Source organism: Temnothorax longispinosus, chromosome 7, assembly GCF_030848805.1.
Source record: "Temnothorax longispinosus isolate EJ_2023e chromosome 7, Tlon_JGU_v1, whole genome shotgun sequence".
NCBI classification, from domain to species: Eukaryota; Metazoa; Arthropoda; class Insecta; order Hymenoptera; family Formicidae; genus Temnothorax; species Temnothorax longispinosus.
The window spans coordinates 22,280,381-22,300,410 of record NC_092364.1 but is presented as its reverse complement, the minus strand read 5'-3'; the positions used below and the strand labels follow the sequence as shown (position 1 = coordinate 22,300,410).

Genomic DNA, 20,030 nt, shown 5'->3' with positions numbered 1-20,030 from the left:
CTTACGGTATTAGTTTCAATGCCAAAGATGCAAAGAAAAATTGCTTAAAATTAAGAGTTTATTTAATTTTTTTACGGGGTATTCAACGCGTGATACGGATATTCGATTATGCTATTGTTACGAAACGATGGAGTCTTAAAAAGTGGAGGCGAGGAAGCTGATTATATTTCCGTTAATTTCTATTTTATTGTTTTATTATACCGAAAAGAATATCACTGGCACGGTAAAACTGAGGAAACGACTTTCTGTTATATCTAAAATTCTAAATAATATGACAAATGTTTGCTTTCCTCGTGATACCTGATGATATTATCATAATCTTACCTCCACGAAAATTTTTTGCATTACTGAATATGTAGGTATAATAAAAATTGAATTTATACGGAAATATATTGAAATTAATTATCGGATTTGATAATAATCTGATTTTTTTTTAAACAAGAAATTATAACAATTAATATAGTAATTTCTTAACGAGGGAGCATATTCACCACATGTATATAGTTGACTTACCGTTGTAAACTTGTATCTGCGGGAGAAATATATCGTGTATCACACTATACCTAAGGCAAGGATGAGTAAATTGATAAACCACATGCGTAGGATATTATACACTTTATATTTCGTTTACGAGCAAGTCCTACAACGTACAATACGATATGACTTCCGAATAGCTTTGCTGAAACAATAGGTTAGATGGAGTAGCTAATAAATACGCGCAACAATTATACTGCCTTTCATCCATTCGGCACCTTTCTTAACCTTTCGTCGAATTAAATAAGACAATTTCTCTCTCTCGTTCTCGTTAATACCGAAGATCGCATCGCGCGGTATATTCGTTTCGACAATTAAAACACTCGAACGATCGCAACAATATTAAAGATATATTATATTATACTATACATATACACGCGCTCGCACATCGTAAAAACCGATTTCCGTGCGTCGATCATTTTTGTCATCAATTTTGATTTTAGGAGCTGTTAGTACCGTTCTCGGTTTTTTAAATGCTTGGCCGTTTCAAGTATATAATAGGTATAACAATTTAATTTGTGCACCATGCTACAATATTTGTCAGTGTGCACATTAAACGTATACGTTGCGCACATTACTAATGAGAAATCCGAATTAGTATCTTCACTTTCATCTGTATTAATTAATGTAAGAGTGAATATTTTTCAGTATTGGTTATTTATATGAGCTCTCTCGCTACTTATGCGTATAAGGAAAAATAGCGACATGCATTTTAATGTTATTAAACGGTAATGAATATCGGTTTATGGACATCGAATTAATAAACACCAATTAACAGCTATACTTGAATATGAATAAAAGTAAACCTTATATTATCCAATTATTTGTTATAAAATTTTGTTGTAATATTAACGTTATCTGAAAATATTAGCACGAGTAGTCAACTTGTTGCTAACAACAAAAATTCTCCTCTACTTAATAAATATTAAATAAATTTATTAAATAAGATAGTTAAATAACAATAACTTAACGTAAAAATCTTAATTTCACATAAGTGCTTAAAAAAATTTGCAATATAATAATATAAATATGTAATATCTTTTAAATATACCGTAACTACTAGACGACAGGATGACAGGTAAAACAATTTATACGGCAAACATAAACGAATATGCACGCTGTTTCTCGCTGCGATTTGGCATAGAATAATTATTACCGTCGCGATTACACTATATAGTTAATAGTTAATACTAGGCAATTCGAGCGCGGATGAATCCGTTCGAATAGAATACTGTAAATACCGTAATATGACACGCTTGCTATTCGCGATAATACGATTGGTAATAATAAGAATGAATTACAATCGTGGAGGAGTCTCTGAGATTCTTGGTTCTCGCAAACGGAGCCATTTCTCGAGCCAATACTTTCATGCGTCCCCGTACACATCGTTCGAGAATCGAGATCGTCGCGTCGCGGTCGTTATGTTAATGACGTAGATCCCCGTCTTCGATAAGACTCGCCAAACTGATTCTTCAACACACTTATTGTTAACATGAAAAGAAGATAGGAAGTAATCGTGTATCGACTATCGCGACTGACGATGAATCATAACGATTCTCAAATTCTTATCGTACCGTGAATATCCATGAGATCTCGAAGAGATGCGTAAACCTATAACGAATATCGGCATTGTTTTTACAAATATCGGTACTGTTTGTCTGTTTATCGTAATGATCATTAAATAAGACCATGTTGCATTGTGACATCGAAAATAAGGAAACGCAAGAATTTCTTACGAAAGAAATCCTATTAAATGCAAATAGTGATATATAAAAAAACGGATATACCTCCATCAGTTACGATATATCCGTTTTCTTATATATCACTATTTGCATTTGATAGGATTTGTGTTATTATTATATCGAAAACTGTCTTGTAGTTGTCTTTGATAAAAAGTCGTATAATAGCCTCAATAATAAATTATAATAAAAAAATCATACGTTTTTTATGTCTTCTGTTTTTCTCGGGAAATACGTGTTAACTAGAACGCACCAATTCTAAAATTGTCAGTTTTACATTAATTCACGTTATTGATAAGTATAAAATTTCGATAGGGATATGGATCTCGTTCCTGTGTTTTTCTTTCGATGGAATTTGATATCTTTCGGATAATAAACGCGTGTTCTCTCGATCACTAAAAAACGCGCACAATAGAAAAATAGCTTTGAGAAATCTATTGGGTCCCTCTTGTGTATGTGTGTGTGTGTTGAATTTGCTGTGAATAATCAAAGTGAAAATTATAACCATGGCTTTTTTCCTTCTGTTCGCAAAAGTGGCAGTTTTGATTTAATTCTTTCTTCTTTTTTACGTTATCGAAAGCGTCCTATTATGTCGGTCCGACGACAAATGTATAACGCAACGATTAATTGACGTGATCTCGTTACGGGGAATCAAAGATCGAGCTAGTTAACGAAAGTCTTGACTTTCTTTCTTTCTGACTTTTTTTGCGTTTTTAATCCTTCTGTCTGTTCTTTTTTAATCTTACGTTTTCTTATTATGTTAATTTGCTCATTAGCGTTCTTTCTGAATTTTCCTATCAATTTTCTGTCGATTTTCATCGATTCTACTTCTTTCTAAGAAATCTAATTTTTGTTGATGACGATGTGTATATGTTTTACGTCTTCGTCATCCCTTACATTCAATATTTCTCCGTTAATATTTTTCATATCGGAAGTGAATATTCATTTGTCTACATTGTTGTTGTGAAACTTATTTAATGTTAATGTCACTGTGTTCATTGCACTTTTAGTTTAATCTTCCGTATTAAATGATTTCTTTTAAAAGTAAATTTGGTTTGCATTATTGATTATTTTTTAACGTTATTATCACTGCATGATGCGATAAGGAGACGTAAAAAAATACACAAAAATATTAAGTATTTATAACAATAAAAAAGTTGAAGAAATGTGGGAAAAAATAATTAAATTTGTCCTCTAAAATTCGTAGGAATAAATAACTATTTAAATTTACATTATTTGGCATTTAAATCTGTTGCTTATTATCATTCTCCGCTATAATTATATATTAATATTCGTTAAGCCCTATTTCAATACCGGTTTGAATATACTTGGTCGCATGGCATTCATGTTTTAACACAGTTCTGTTCCGTTCTGTGTATTATAAACTACACTATTAGGAAACTACGCTATTAATCGAAAGTCGCTTCATGCATTGATTTCATTCGAGTACAGGAGCCGGTTTTCTATAAACATCTCAAGTCTCCTTCACAAATGGAGTAAACCGTTACGATTTCACTGGATCAATGGACAGGTTCCACGCGACAACCTGTAAATCTGAACTTATAGATTTCTTTTACGAAAATTATACGCATATGTTTACTAATATTGGTACCCGTTATTAATTGACTTTGCGATCAATTACGTCAAAACCAAGATTATTTCTACAAAAACTCTAGCAATTCGAAGTATCCAAATTAAATAAAATTAGACGACAGATACAAAAGCGCACGTGTTGGTAAAAAATGTTAAATTTGCACTTTGCGTTTTGTGTTTTGGCACATTGACACTAATGCAAATAGGAGAAATATTGCAATATTGGATGTGGGGTTTCCTGCAAGTGATTGTATAATATATATCTATATATATATATATCCATCTACGCGATACATATAATAGTACGTATAATTGCACGGTATCGAAGCATTTGACAAATGCGGATTTTTTATCTCGATTAACTCTTCAAAATACATATATCGAAATATGTTATTGTGACTGTTAAAAACCATCTTTCAAGCGTTAGTTTTGCGTGGAACGGCCTTGAAAATTACGATTTAAACGACAAGGAAAAGTAATCGTTTAAGGAAAAAGACCACTTTGAACAATTTCTTATTGAATACGTATTTTTATTTTTCAAAACGCAATTATAGTTTGTTTCTATGGACTTGCTATGCATTTTTTAATGCGTCTGTTATGTCAGAGGGATTACATCGACTGGATCTTATATCTTAAGCGCGTGTAGAAGTAAAACCGGCTTTTACGAATGCTCTCGCATTTTGTCGTTCGCTGTAGTTCGTACTTTGGAATATTATGCGTACAAATAGAATATTTTTAATGGTTATTTAGATCAATCTCTCAGTGCCAGGATTAAATTTGAAAAGCTTACGCTATCTACCACCTGATGCTATATTTTGCGATTGGTCATTTTTCCCCTCAAGTTTATATTCGAGATTATTCTATAATTTATGATCCAGTGATTTCCTTCTATAATATATGTATAACCATCTATTCAAGATACTGACATCTATTCCTTGTTATCAATATCACGTATTCCATACACATATGTATATGAGAAGTATATAGAAGCAAAACTCATATTTTCAATTTCTTCAAAATTTTCTATGAAATTTAAGGGTTCATCGCGCAAATATAGATTTGAATAACTCTGGTAACACAAACGTTTTATTTTTTATATTAAATTAGAAATGCTAAACGCTTATGTGACGCTCGTTATTTCTAATTCAATAACGAGAGAAAAATTGAGAATACCAACTTCGCTTCTGTACATCAAATACAAACGCTGCGAATTATCTTAATACATGCAGGAATTACAAGACGTATTAACATCGCTCGAATCCAGAAAAATAAGACTGGTTAAAAAAAGTTTTATTGTTCCAAATGGCATGGAATTTGTCATTTTTCCGCCAGTTTAAGGCCTATGCGCTTGCCAGTCAGAAGATACGCACTGCTTTTTTGGTCATCGTCGCACAATGGCGCGCGCGCGTTAACGATACTTCTACAATCTGATTTCGCAACAAGTTTTTTTTTAATTCCGCAAAAAATGTGCCGTTATAAAAACATCTCGTCTCCCGGATGTCTATATATGCTACGGAGTCTCTTCAAGGAATCACAAATCACGCACACGCAATTCATACGTGTCCGTACGAATACTCTCTACTTACCTTTTATGTTTCGGCGCCGCTAATTCGCCGAGTGATATATATATATATATATATATATATATTACGTTAAATGATAACTACATTGCACTAATACATTGCACACGTTCTCGGGCGTTCTCTTTGGCATCTCTACAAATTATTACAATATATTTTGCTAATCGCAAGTTCTGAAAGAGAGAGAGGGAAAAATCGCACCCAATGCGGTAGGCCCGTGCCGTACACTCGAGAAAAATGAAAAACTTGTATACGAGTTCGAGTCTCGGCTAGATTTCCTGAGAATAAAGTCGACGTGTAACACAGACGAACGTGATCGGATTCCGCTTGCAATTGCGTTAGATTGTTTATTATTTACATCTTTGGGAGCATTCAAACACCTGTTACATACACATCTCATCATAATTGATTCTAAATGTTTCCAATGTTTCCTCAAACAAACAAACTTGTCAAAAGCGTCATACATATATACACACACGCATGCACAATTAAATCAATACACATTAAAGTAACTAAAATAATTCAACAGTGATAAACAATAATACTCTATAATAATACGTAAAACATCACGAGGAACTTTTCTGGTCAACTAAAATGCATTCTTCTTCTGTGATAAGGATATTTGCTAAATTGTAAACATGATATAAGACTTTTTTAATAAAAGTGCAAGTAACAAAAATTCAAAAATATAGATACGTTCAGCTTCCTACTGATGACTCGAAGAGATCTAGTCGATTTTATAACAAATATTAAACTTACTATAGAAATCTTTGAGTACTCGAACCCGCAGTTCATTTTCCGCGAACTCCCGGAGTCCTCGCACAGTCCTAAAGAAGGAACAACGGATGACTATATCTGTCATGCGTTTCGCTGCAATCATTCCTATCCATTCACCGATTACTACATCTCGATCCAACATATTACATATATATATAACTATATCGTCTCCATTGAATATTGGATACTTTATCGGACGCCACGAATTTTCCTCACGAGAGTCCGTTTGTCAAATCGATTCGCCAGCAACCATAAGAGTTATAGACCGCGACACAGTGCACAGGTCAGGCGTATAGTATTACAGTCATTTTGATATATCTAGGTAACAATAATCCGACCAATAGTCGGCGATTTCTCCTCCCTTTCCCTCTGGGAAAACAAGACGCACCGACAGTGATAATCAGATCGAAAGTAATATATATAACTTGTGCGCTTTTACATAATTAAAAACGTCGTCTGATGAATGCATCGACAACGATCGTTGTTTATTTCGAGTAAAATAACTCTGAATATTATATTTGATTTTTGCCAATATATATAATAGTAAAATCTTTCATCGCGCTTAGGAAAATTCCAATTGAATTTGAATATTAAATATGAAAGTTCGCGAAATACGTGTATTTCGGTCGTACAGAAATTCCGTGTGTCGATGTCAAAGTTTAACGACCGATTTACACTATTTACAGGAAAATAGTAAGTAGGAAAGAGAAAGAGAGAGAGAGGGGGGGAGAGGCAGGGGAAATGATAGATAGATAAATTATATTAAAGATAAAAGACACACACACACACATTTATGGCGACTTCTGAACGACGTTGAAATAACTGCGTTGAAGTAACTTTTGATTACGATATTGCGAGACGACGACAGCTTGGGGATTCGGAATGTGGCGGACGCCGAGATTGGGCTTGATTTTCATACCGAAACCGGAGATGCGATGATGCGGCTGCGGTATGCGCAGAGCGACCTTACTACTGGCGGTGTTTGCGTTCGCGGCGGCCAATGCCAGCGAATCTATCGCCGGATTCTTTTCGATCAGACAAGTGCTCATTGTCAGACGTGACACCGCGGCATCCGAGAGGGTCCTCAGATTCGATTCCTGCTGTCCTTTGCCGCGCTGTGGCTCCAATTCCTTAGATTTACGGAAAAGGCTGCCGGCGGCGCTAATTGTGGATCGCGCTGGCAGCTTTGATGATGGCAACGATGGTAAGGACGATATCGAGGACAATGATGCCGAGGAGGAAGATGAGGAAGAAGAGGAAGAGGAGGAGGAGGAAGAAGAGGAGGAGGAGGAGGATGGCAAGGAGGAAGAGGACGAGGAAGATGGAAGAGTGGATTGACCGTTGTCGGGTAATGTAGCAGACAGGTCGAGGACGTTGTCATTGACGGTGGTGGTGCCGCCGCCGCCGCCGCCGCCGCTACCGCCGCTGCTGCTGCCGCCACCGCCGCTACCACTGCTGAGATCCAATGGCGTTTCATACTTGGAAGTGATGTTCGACACTATCACGCTGGTTGCAGCAAAACCGGAAGGTTTTGCGACGCGCAGAGGCGTCAATGGCGGTGGTTCCTTCTTTTTCGGCGTGATAGACGCGACCGTGGCGGCCGCGGGTGCGACAGGCGTGGGTGTGGTATTAAGAATGGACGTCAAAATTGGCGTCTTAATGACGGACGACGTCAGTTCCTCCTTCGTGGACATAATAGTCTTGAGCGCGTCGCGCATCTGCTTCTCCGCCAGCAAGCTTCGCACGCGATTCGCCTTGCTTTCGCGTAACTGCTTCTCCAGCTTCTCGCGGTCTAGACTATCCGCCTTGTCAGCGCCGCTCTGCGCGCGTTGCTTCGCCATTCTCTCACCGGCTTCGTTAACAGCTATCAGGCCCAGTCGTCGCAGAATCTCCTCATCTTTCTTCGGTCTCTCTGGTTCGTCGCTGCTCTCCGATATTTTCGTCAATTCCTCCGTCTCCTTGCTAGTCATCTTTTCCGCCGCGATGCACTTGTACTCCTTGGACTTGGTTTCCTCGTTTTTGCCGATGATCTGCGCGACATGCACGACCTCGTCGGGAATGCTGTCGATGATCTGCTCGATCGTTTCTTCCACGTCTATCACGGCGCAATCCTTGGACATGATTTCCTCCCGAGCTAGCGGACTCGCTGTCGATCGCTGCTGAGCGATCGTCTTGATCTTGTCGCGTCTAACCGCTCGCATCTGCAACAGTTTCTCCTTCGTTCGACTGTTCGCACCGATGCCTCCGCTCCCACCTCCACCGCTGCCTGTCGCTCCAGACGTAATCCTCGGAGGACACGGCGTCAGGCGGACCTTGAGTTTTAGGAGATCCTCGCGCGGCGTCGTAGTGATCTCCGCGATCACTCGCTTGTTTCGCCGTTTGCGCCGCTTCCGATGCTCCAACCTTGCCATATCCTTGTTCTTCTTACTCTCCGGCGACTGATGACGATTGCTCGTCGACAGTTCGGTGGTCGACGGGGGGTCCGGGGCACGCATAACGGGCGTCACCTCGCAGCGCGGCTTTTTCGATTGCATCTCTTTGTCGCGGACATCGACGCTCGTCGTCTCGAGAGCACGGGGTGGCTCCGCACCGCGAGCTTCTTGCTCGCGACTAGGCTTGGGACTCGGCGGTGGGGTCGGTGGTCGCTGTATATTTTCGATCGCCGGCGGGACATCCTTAGTCGCGTCGTCCTTGTACGAGGAAACTTTCGAGATCGAAGCCGCCTCTTCCTTTCGCAATACCCGGTAGAACAGTCTCATTGGCGCCTCCTGCAACAGACGGGCCATCGCGCCGCCTTTCATAACGCGCATCGCACCGCACCGGCTCGCGGCTGGCTGGCCAGGCTATATAGGCTCGGTCATAGCAAACACGACAATTTACAGCTACTGCTTACTTATTTTATTCGCAAAGAATTTCCCGAGAGTACTTCCTTGTTCGGTTAATATTTTCGAGCATAATTCGACGATTAAACTATCGAACGATTGAACGGTGAAATATCAAAACGTTGCTGCTAAGATAGCACGCGATATCAATAGCATGAGACGCAATAGCTCTTTAGAACATAGAATGCTAATGGAAATGTTAAGGCGAATAAAAATGCAATAAATAAAATTTCCTTAACATTAATCCTTAAGTATACTAGTAGTGGCAAGTTACGCACAGATACGTGTTAACAAATATTTTTCTCCTATAAGACAGACTTGATATTAAATTCTGAAAATTCAAATATCGAATAATAACAAATCGTACGTAATATAACATTTATTTCCTGTAATGCCCGTATCAGATTGCGGATTAGGATTGAGATTGGATTGAAATTTGACCAATCAGAGCAAAGTTTACTAAACTTGAGATCAGTTTTCTCTGTTCTGGTTGATTAAATTTCAATCCAATCTCAATCCCAATTCGTAGTCTGATACGGACTTAACGTTTCTTTTCTGCAGCTTTCTAAAAGCGAAAAGAATATGGAAAGAAGAGAAAAATTATTTGGATCAAATCAATTGGAGAATACTCAAGGGTTAATACAGACTCGATTTGTATGTATGATATGAAAACGATCGATCGACCGCGGTATACGTCAAGCCGGACCATTAAACTCACCCTCTTCCATCGAAATATGCAAGCGAGGTCCAGAAGCGTCCAAGAGGGATTGAGCGGGCGCATGCTTTCCCCGTCGGGGTGTTGCGCCTCGTCCATCTGGTACAAAATTTCTATCCTATTATTGACACCGTTGACGGTCGCGTTAGCCTCTTCCCATCCTCTCTTCAGCATCAGCAGTCTCACCAGATGACGCACTGTCACGGCGGCCGAACACTTGAGATATCTCGTACTTCCGCCACTACTCACGTCCCCTGCCGATACCTCGTTCGCACGATTCGACGAGTCGCTTCCTTCATTCGCCTCCTTCAGCGTCCCGTCTTCCGTGTGCTCCAGCTCTCGCAAACTCAGACTGACGAGATCCTCCAGAGTGAGTTCGAGGGCGCCCACGGGCGACAGCAACGGCGGGCATTGCGGATTCACCAGACGGAAGTGGCGTCTACGTTCGAGCTCCGACCGGAAGAGACCGGGCACCGCGAGATATACCAGCCGTTGGAGCCGCGTATCCGGCAAGAGCGGCGGCGACGCCGCGACGCTACACACGGGGCACGCGCGGGCGCCGCTACTCAGACGCCGAACGATGCAACCTCTGCAAACTGACGATCCGCGTTTGCGACGTGAGACGTGAGACGTGAGGAAAGAACGGCCGCGGTGCGGCGTCTCAAAATTATATTTCGATATACATATATAATTAGATCGATTCGAACATGACATCACGACATTCAAGACAAGAATTATTATACAAGAAAAAAAGAACACTGACTTTCCCAGATTTAAAAAGAATGTTAAAAGAACATGACTTGTGTGCAGACTGCAGTGTATGTTTATAGGGCGAGGGTAATGCAAAATGAATTAATCTTGGTATCAGTTGCAAGCTACAAAATATGCCCTCCAATTTAAGAAAAGCATTGACTTAAAAGTTCTGAAAATATTATAACAATCCCGAAGAAAAATTCTTTACATTTGCTTTTTATACAAGTAGTATCTGAAGTATCAAATAGAATTATGTCCTTAACATTGGATTTTTGTTTTACAATTACAGCAACGCGACCGCTCGATGGTTAACGACAAGCAATGATGATCATGTTGAAGAAAATACTAACAGGAGTGCAGACATTCCACAAGAGTCGTAGCATCTATGAGGTAGCCTCTGCACAGCGGACACACGATATGTTCGTTTAAGTCTTTGACTAGCGGCTTTTCCCTCTCCTTTGCTTCCATGTTGTTAATCTGTGCTGAAACAGCTGTGCCAATCGATTGTTAATCTATTGAAAACAACAGCTGCCAATACAGCTACGAGATATTAACGTGCGTGTTCGATAATTAATTTTTAATATTCAATTCTGTTGTTAAAAAGAATGTCTTATCCTCGATTTTATCTAATGTCACAATTATATAATATATTAACGCGCAATGGAAACTATTTTTAATCAATTTCTTATATAAACAAAAATTATTTTACTTTCCACAAGCAACGCAAAGTAATACACGACTTTTTTCAACGTCAAATAGAACAAAAATCAAATACACATAAATTAGAAATTAGATTCTTTGAAACAACAAAATTTAGATTTAAAAAAGTAGATTTATGAAACTCGAAACACGATTCCGAGACAAAGCTATAGTGACAGTCTACGTGACAGCGTAATGTAAGAATCGCTACGACGCGCATCGTCGGCGATAAGACGTGTGATAATCAGCAGCGCAGTTTGCTGCCGGTGCAAACACGCGTAGCATAGCATCGCATAGCAACGCGTCCGTTCGCGGTGCGGCGGGTTCCCGGTTCCCGTTGCAGCAGCACCACACGAGCGCTGACGAGTGACGCGGCGCGGCGCGGCGCGACGCGGGGGCCGTTTGCTCGTGACGAACGGCACGCGATTTTCATGTGCATCGGCGCACAATGCCGACGTGCGTGGATAAATGTCCCTCGCGAGAGATCTCGGGGGGAAACGTGCCGACGCCGACGCCGACGCCGACGCCGACGTATGGCCGAGACTTTAAGGTCTATCTCTTAAAGGGGATGGTTTCTCTACTCTCTCTCCTTTTTTATCTCTTTCTCTCTCTCTCTCTTCCTCTTTGTCTGTCGCGCGCATCCAAGAACCAGCGTGATACTTTCGAGCCGGTAAACACGTCGAGCGTCGAGTCCGACGACTCGGCGGCCTATACGGCACTCGGCAGTATACAGTATACATAGGGTGTATAGGTATAGGTGTAAGTGCGTGTCGCTGTGTACAGCGAGTTTCGTTGGCGCGATCCGTTTGTGCGACCTGCTCGGCATCGGCATCGGTGACGAGAATAGCTAAAAGCCCTATAGCGCGTAAAAGAATGTAAGCTAGAAGACATCAGTAATCACAATCGACCATTCTCCTCGACGCGGCGACGCGACGTAAGCTATCGTTCTCGCTCAGGAACGCTCTTCAATGCTCGCCAATCGCCAATGATTGCGATTGGTCGAATCGCTTACTGCTTACTGCTTTTGTATTGTTTTGTTTTGTTTGTACCTGCTAAAGTAAGAGTGCTATTGACACTTTTACCTCTCCAAAATGTGTGTAATTAAATTGCCCTGACCGAACGAAAAAAATAAAGCAATGAAAAGTAACGAGAACTTGCTCGAATTAAAATACGTATGAATATAAGAAATTAATTTTTACTACCAATTAATTAACAGAATTAATATTTAACAAGTACGAATAAAATTATGTTTCGTAATGTTCGTACCCTGAACAATATAATCATATTCTTGTGTGTAAAGATATGGTCATATACGAAATATATAAATATTTTATTAGCACGTACTCTCTCTCTCTCTCTCTCTCTCTCTCTCTCTCTCTCTCTCTCGGATATCGTCATTAAAATTATATGACGAAACGATATCGAAAGTAGTGCAAACAATTGTTAACTGTAAGCGAAGAAAAGTTGCGTAATTATCTATATATATGTATATATGTAATATCTCTGCTTACGCGTCAACTTCAAAAACTGCATCTATAGTTATCTTAAATAATTAAATAGAGAGGAAATTGATTTCTATCGTTTCTTGGTTTCTTTTCTTCATTTTTTGTACCTTGATATTTTCACACATGAGACTCTAAGAAACTACGTTTTTCGTTATTTCTTTTTTCAGTCTGAGATCAGAGATGTATAAGCATCGTCGCTAAATGCAACAATTAACTTTCATCGCGTGCCTTTTGCGCAAGCTCGAGAAATGCAATTTGGCAAGCCACGACCATTTGTGTGTGCTCGAATGCTTGAAAAATAGTTTCGGTGGAATAGTAAGAGGCTATGCCGACTGGCCACCGTGGTGCTGGTGGTATATAATGGGCCACGATGGGTTAATGAACTTTCGAAAACGAAAGTCGACCACCACCTGTGCCCTGTTGGTACAACTTTGGCACCGGCGTACGAATCCGTGCGAAAGCGACTCCAGTCTGTGAATGATCCGCCAAGGCTGGACGCGCGAGGGAAGGGACGAACATCTCTCCTCTTTCCCTCGCTCCTCTTACCGTGAGGGAGGGGGGGGGGAGAAAGAGAGGACACGGGTGCCAAGTCCAGAAAACGTTCCTCGCATCACTCGCATGCCGTGACTCGTCGGAAATCGAGTCACGTGTCATCGCTCGCGCCGGATAAACAAACTTGCGAGGTCAGACGAATTCGGATCGATCCTCGAGACTTTGGTGTTGCCAATCGCGAAAGAAACGATTCGTTTGAATAACGCGCATTCTACGATATCGATATTTCTTTCGAAAAAGAACGGATGGCCGGTCGAGAAATTCTGGCTTCTCATTCAATGTACCCTGATCCGGATCGAAGATGTTTTAAAGCCCATATATATTTGAAAATTAAGTGACATACGCGAGTCAAGAAACAAATGCTAAATATTTCACGCGACTGCTTTTATTAGAGAAGAAATGATATTATACAATACGATATATATGTGAGAAATTATATGACATAAAAATGGTAAAACTATATATTTATGTATATTTATAATACATATTCAAAATTCTTGTTCCGGTACTACGTAGGTATGTTGAATGACGTCAAACGTATGTTGAATGACGTCAAACGAGGAAATATGAGAAAATGGACAACTCTCCTACGATATCGAATAAATTTTTTGCATTTTATATTTGGATACGAAATAAATTGTGTCTAAATAAAGCGGGGATGTAAGGAATTGGTTAATACTCTCTGCGCGCAAAACATAATACTTTTATTGTTAGCTTTGCGAAATTGCGACGTTAATATACAGATGGCTTCACGTAAAATAAAATTAACTTAAGACAGAAATAAAATGTATTTGATTTTTGTGCGTCATTATGATTATATTTTAAACATAGTAATACTTTTATTTGGCCACGAGAAAAGCGCGCAAAATGCAAGACGGCATTGCGATAAAAAATAAAATAAAATTGCGATTGTAGATATTCTTGAAAATCTGCAGACATTTTATCGAGCAAACACGAATATCGGACAAAAAGCATGTACAAGATACATCCTATTTCCGATACCGAATGGCTATTCACCCATGTAAAATTCCATAAAATTAAAGTAGCTGTTGTTTACGTTTGCGTGCGCGCTGTTAATTGCGTTTTCTCTTTTAATACGAAGTTTTTAAATGAGCGAAATACCAGATATCAATTCTCTCCACCCTTTTCCATGGCACATCGGTTTTTATCGCATTAAGTACCTATGTCCTTGCAACCTTGCAACATGACAAGTAAATTAACGCGATAATCATGGGAGATACATCCACATTACCTACTGCACCTACGCTATCTTTTATCCTATTTTCTTACTACGAGAGATACCGCGGTCCCGATTCCCGATTCCCGATTCCCGATTCCCGATCGCGACTAACGCATACACATCTAGGCGCACTCGAGACGTCTTATCACATCACTCGTAAAGATCCAAAAGTGACGTCTGACAAGAGTGACAAGAGTCGTCTGCAGAGATTCGAGGTCACGAGGGTGCCCTGTCAGGTGGGAGACCTTTGCCTTTTATTCGGGCTATTACCATGACCCCTACTACTGTTACCGAGCAGCACCACCACACGACAAGTATATACAGTATACACGATAGTATAGGTATACCGCATATACCGAATTGGAACCGTACGGCGCGGCGTGTCACTCCGATGCATGCACGCACCGTTCTGCAGGGTGAGAGAGAAGACAGAGAGAGAAAGAGATAAAGAGATAAAAAAAAGAGTAACGTATAAAGCAGCAGTAGGAGCGGCAGCAGCTTACCAGCAGCGTGATAGAGGCGATCGTCGTCGTCGTCGTCGTCGTCGTAATCGTCGCCGTTCCCGGCGATGGAACGTAGCGGCGGCGGACGTGGCAACGACGGTGCGACGGCGGTGGCGGCGGTGGTGGCAGCAGCGGTAGCCGCGACAGCGGCCGCTGCGAGGAGGTGGCAACGCTGCTCCGTCGGTCCGGTCGGTCGGCGTGCAACGGCGCCTCGGCTCCGGCCCCGGCCTCGGCCCCGGCCCAGGACCCAGCTCCAACTCGGGCCCCAGCCCCGGCCCCGGCCCCGGCCCCGACCGCGGCCCCGGCCACGGCCCCGGCCCCGGCCACGGCACCGAGGCGTCCGATAGCGCTCGTCGCTCGTAATCGTCGCTCCCAGCGTCGATTCTCCTTTCCGTATCGCTCGAGGTGCGCGAGCGCCGCGAGCGCGAGTCGTCGAGTCTTTCGCGACTCCGGACAGATAAGCGACGCGCGGCGATAGCAGCCACGTAACATCACGTCCCCGCGCTGGCCGTCATGGCTAGTGACGTAACGACCGTATGCATGCGTGTTGCGCGTCGCGCACCAGTCGTTGTCGCGTCGTGTCGTGTCGACTGTCACCGTCGTCCGTCCCCGTCGACCCCGTCCCGTCCTCCCGTCGTCGATCGACGCGCGCGCGTCTTCGTTCTTCGTTTCGCTCCGACCAACTCCGACCTCGATCGCGCCGCGTCGCGCCACGCAGCGCCGCGCGGTATTTCTCGTCGCTACTCCGCTATTCGGTTCGCTTGGTTCGCTATCCTCGTCCTCTAGTCACCCACCGTTGATCGACCGGCCGAACCGAAGGGCACGTGCGCGCGAGAGAGAGAGAGGGAGAGAGAGAGAAAGGGAGACTCTCCATTTCCCCTCTCGAGTTTCCTACCCCGTCTGTCCCCTCCACCACCCTTTTCCCCGTACGCGACTTTCGCGCGAGATCGACGCGCCGCGCCGCGATGTTGCTATGGCCTGTGCCTACTCCGACCGTCTCGTTGCTTGTAATACGACTTATGATTATCACGATTGATGATTATCAGCAGAGAGAAAGAAGGAAAAAGAGAGAATAAAATAAGAGAGAAAGCGTGTGCAGAGGCGGTTGAGCTGATAGCGGATGATAGTCACCGCGGTATTTCGATACCTACGTGATTAGGAGAATGACGTGACACCGTAGACCGTACGCAGTACGGAAAGCGGAAAGCAGAAAGAGAAGCAGAGAAGGTGCCCCATATCGACCCCGCCTAAACCCCGCCTCGCTGCGACGGAACCGCACGAGCGACGCCGAGCGTCGCCGAGCGTCGACGGTCGACGGGCGTCACGGGCGTCGGTGGATACGTTTCCGTCTCCCGAGCCGACGCTACCGGCTACAGCAGCTATCGGGCTACAGGCTACGCTCCTTTCGGCGATTCTCGATTCTCGCTCCGTTTCGCTCTCATCTTATTCATGCAGCTTTATCAATTATCATGTTATTCGTCTTTCTCTATTACCCTCCCTTCCTCCCTCTCTCTCTCTCTCTCTCTCTCTCTCTTATCTACCTTTATCCCCCGCACTCCGCAGACGGTCGCCGTTCTGTACTTATGTTCCTGTTCTACGCAGAAATCGCGCGTTATGTTTTCCGTGGCTTCGCGATTGTCGTTCGATATCGAATATCGAGCCATGGCATCCATCTCCATGAAAGATCTCTTTGGTTTTTTGAATTGCGATGCATCCGTCGTATCAAACGAAATAATTTAGATAATCTATCGTTTACAGTTGTGTAGCGCACGGATAACGTATAAACACATAATATGTAATCGACACAAATACTTTGAGAAATGCCTTGGAAAGCAAGGTGTGTAGCACATTTTACTGATTAAAGATATTTAGAACATTTGACGTCTGACTTGAAACATTTGTTCCTTAAAAATAATTTATAAGATTAAATTGTTTTTTTTTTCTTTACCCTTCGCATGCGCGTATATGTATTAATTTAAAAATTGTTCAATGTTTAACGTCGATACTGTTAATACGTTCGTTATCTTAATTTTGCGTTTCGATAATTAACACAACACAGTATATATCAAAGAAATCTTGATAAACATTTGATTTAGTTTTTATTCTTTTGTATGTTTTATTAGTATAATGTTTAAAACAAAAATGAAATAACGTGTTAAAAATTTAACATAATGCAGCCAACGTACTACGATAGTTGCGTTATTAAAGAGAAATGCGCGATAATAAAGATCGCAAATGTAAAGCGATCACGTACGATCATATTAACGTGCATCAGCGCCATTCGATAATTAGCAGAAACTCGGCCGCGTTGCGTGCAAACACTGCAAACAAATGTAGGACGGATGCCCATGCATAGCCGATCATTATTCGAGTTCTGAACTGGTACTCGATATGTTTGCAGCGATATATGCGGTATATTTTACCGTGTGTTAACGATATATTTGTCGGTATTTTAAAGCTGCAGCCACGTTGAATTCTGACGTCAGAAACGAGAAATTATATGAATATTTTTTCCTTGAACATCGAAATAAAACCTTTTTCACATATATCAGTCGCAGCGCGGCTCATGAATATAGATTAGATGAAAATAGCTAATCTATTTATGATATGTATAAAATATACATGTTATACAGATATAGTTTCATCCTAGTGCATTTATCATTCGCAATATTCGCATTTTATCGTAAAGCCATGTAATAGATATTAAATTTCGATAAGCGCATAAATTTATGCGTTCAAATCACGATCTTCCGTGGTTCAAATATTAATATATATATTTATAACTTCATGTGTATTCCTTCGACTATCAGCCATTTGTTCAAGCATGTTTTTATCATTTTCTTGTAAATATTAATCTTATGTTTTCTTGTATTACAGTTTCGATAAACTGCAATAATTGATAACCTTGACTGAAGATGACGAGATACATAAATGTTGAAATAATAGTGACTCATTATCGCGAATCCTAAAAGTATAATAGGTATATAAAAATAACGAAATATCTGCATTATAAACGATACTTTTTTTTAACTTAACAAAAATGCTTTCAACTGAATTTATATCCTTCCAGAGTATGTAAGGTACTCTGTATTCTCTCTTGCTCGTAAATTCTACTTTGCTTACGGATTTATTTTTTCTCAATTGTTTGTTACTCTATCATTTGCTAAAGAATTTTGGGTTATATGTATAGACGGCGTCATTAATCCCTTCCACCTGAAGCATAGTATACATGTAACGTGCACTATAGAAATCCCCACAGAACACAGCTAGGAAGGCATTAATGACGCCGTCTGTATACATACAGAGTGTGAGGTAATAAGCGGATCACTGTTCGTGATGGGGCAGGTAGAGCGGGTAAAACTTAATAGAAAAGTTCTTTACCATTTTGTAGGTTTTTCAATAATTAATAAGAAATTAATAAAGATTAAAGATACGCGAATCAGAGGATGCGTCCGTGCGATTCGACGAGAAGGAGCAACCCTCTCTATGTATTATATATTATAGGTATATCTGCCCACGAGCAGTGATCCGCTTATTACACGACACTCTGTATATGTGCATCTGTATGTGTACATGAGATGTACGAATATCCACGGTATGTTAAATTCGGATCCACTGACAATGAGTCTAAATAATGACAGAGCGAACCAATCATTCGTGATGCGGTATAAACGATAAGCATCAACTCTCATATAGGCTACGTTACAGTAAATATATATGTGTATATATATATATATATATATATATATATATATATATATATATATAACATATATTTAAAGTATATAATTTATGTATATTTCTGTTGAATAGACTATAGTGTTACATTATAATTAATTTTTTCTCTCAAGAAAATGCGATAAATGCTTTAGATATCTGCCTTTTTAAATTTTTAGCTGAATAACTACGTTGAAAACATTTTCGTTGCATATGAAACAGATGTAAAAAGGAATGTCTGTAAAAAGAAGTAAAGAAGAAGATTGAAAGAAAATACAAAGAATTCAAAAAGAGCACAGCGTATTTTTCGACTATATATTCGCACACCATCTTCTCTTTCCCTCTCCCTACTATTATTCAGATAATGACGCGAGTTTTATGGCAAGAAGCTAATTCGCGTCATAGAAGGTAGAAGCCGAAGCAGTCGCGTCACGTAGAAACAGAGAGGGGTGCGTCGGATTGCGCGGTTGTGTGCGTATAGATATAGATGAAAGACGGAGCATGGAGAGAAGAAGAGGGGATGAAAAGGAACGTCAGAGCCAGAATGTAGTGGCTGATCGATCGTTCGCGATAGCGTCGACAGCGTCGTGGCCGAAGCCGTCGGAGGCCGGAGGCCGGAGTAGGTTGCCCGTTGCCGGCCAAAGGCCAAACGCCGAACGAGCCGCGGCTCGAGCGCGCGCGCGTCGCATCATTCGGGCGGATACGAGTCCGACTACTCCGACCTATGGGCGGATAGGTGGGAGCGACTAAGAACGTTAAAATGGCGCTTGACTCCGTCCACCGGGTCCGACCGGGCCGTCCGGGGCCGCCTATTTGACGACGCGCAGCTGCAACTCCGCCCGCCGCGTGCGCGAACGGCGCGGCGATGCGACGCGCAACTTTCTCGCGTCCGTCGCGTCGGCACTCGGCACGTATTACGTATTACGTTAATTACGTTAATTACGTATCTGCCGAGGATTAGAACAGCCTTTGCACGAATTGCACCATTGCACGGTCCTCGAGGGCATCGAATTCGGATGCGGACACAATAGCGCTATTAACTGCATGACTCTAATTAGCGCTATTGTGTCATTCTATCTGTATTGTTTTACAATTTACACCTATTGAACGATAAAGATAAAATGACGCAATAGCGCTAATAGCACGCTCCGCGAACGCATTCTTTGTATCAAATTACGCGATCATCAACTGTCGAAGATTCGAAATTATTGCGCCGTGTTTGCGCATATATTGATGTGTAT

General features: G+C 41.4%; 1 protein-coding gene across 1 annotated transcript; it reads right to left on the bottom strand.

Moving 5' to 3' along the window:
* Positions 1-600: 600 nt before the first annotated feature.
* On the bottom strand, positions 601-15,202 carry LOC139816879 (uncharacterized). Its single transcript, XM_071784681.1, has 4 exons — positions 15,073-15,202; positions 10,924-11,064; positions 9,824-10,416; positions 601-8,991 (listed from the first exon to the last, which is right to left on the bottom strand). Exons 2-4 carry the CDS (start codon positions 11,039-11,041, stop codon positions 7,015-7,017), a joined length of 2,688 nt encoding a protein of 895 aa, XP_071640782.1. The 5' UTR covers positions 11,042-11,064; positions 15,073-15,202; the 3' UTR covers positions 601-7,014.
* Between the last annotated feature and the right edge of the window lie 4,828 nt (positions 15,203-20,030).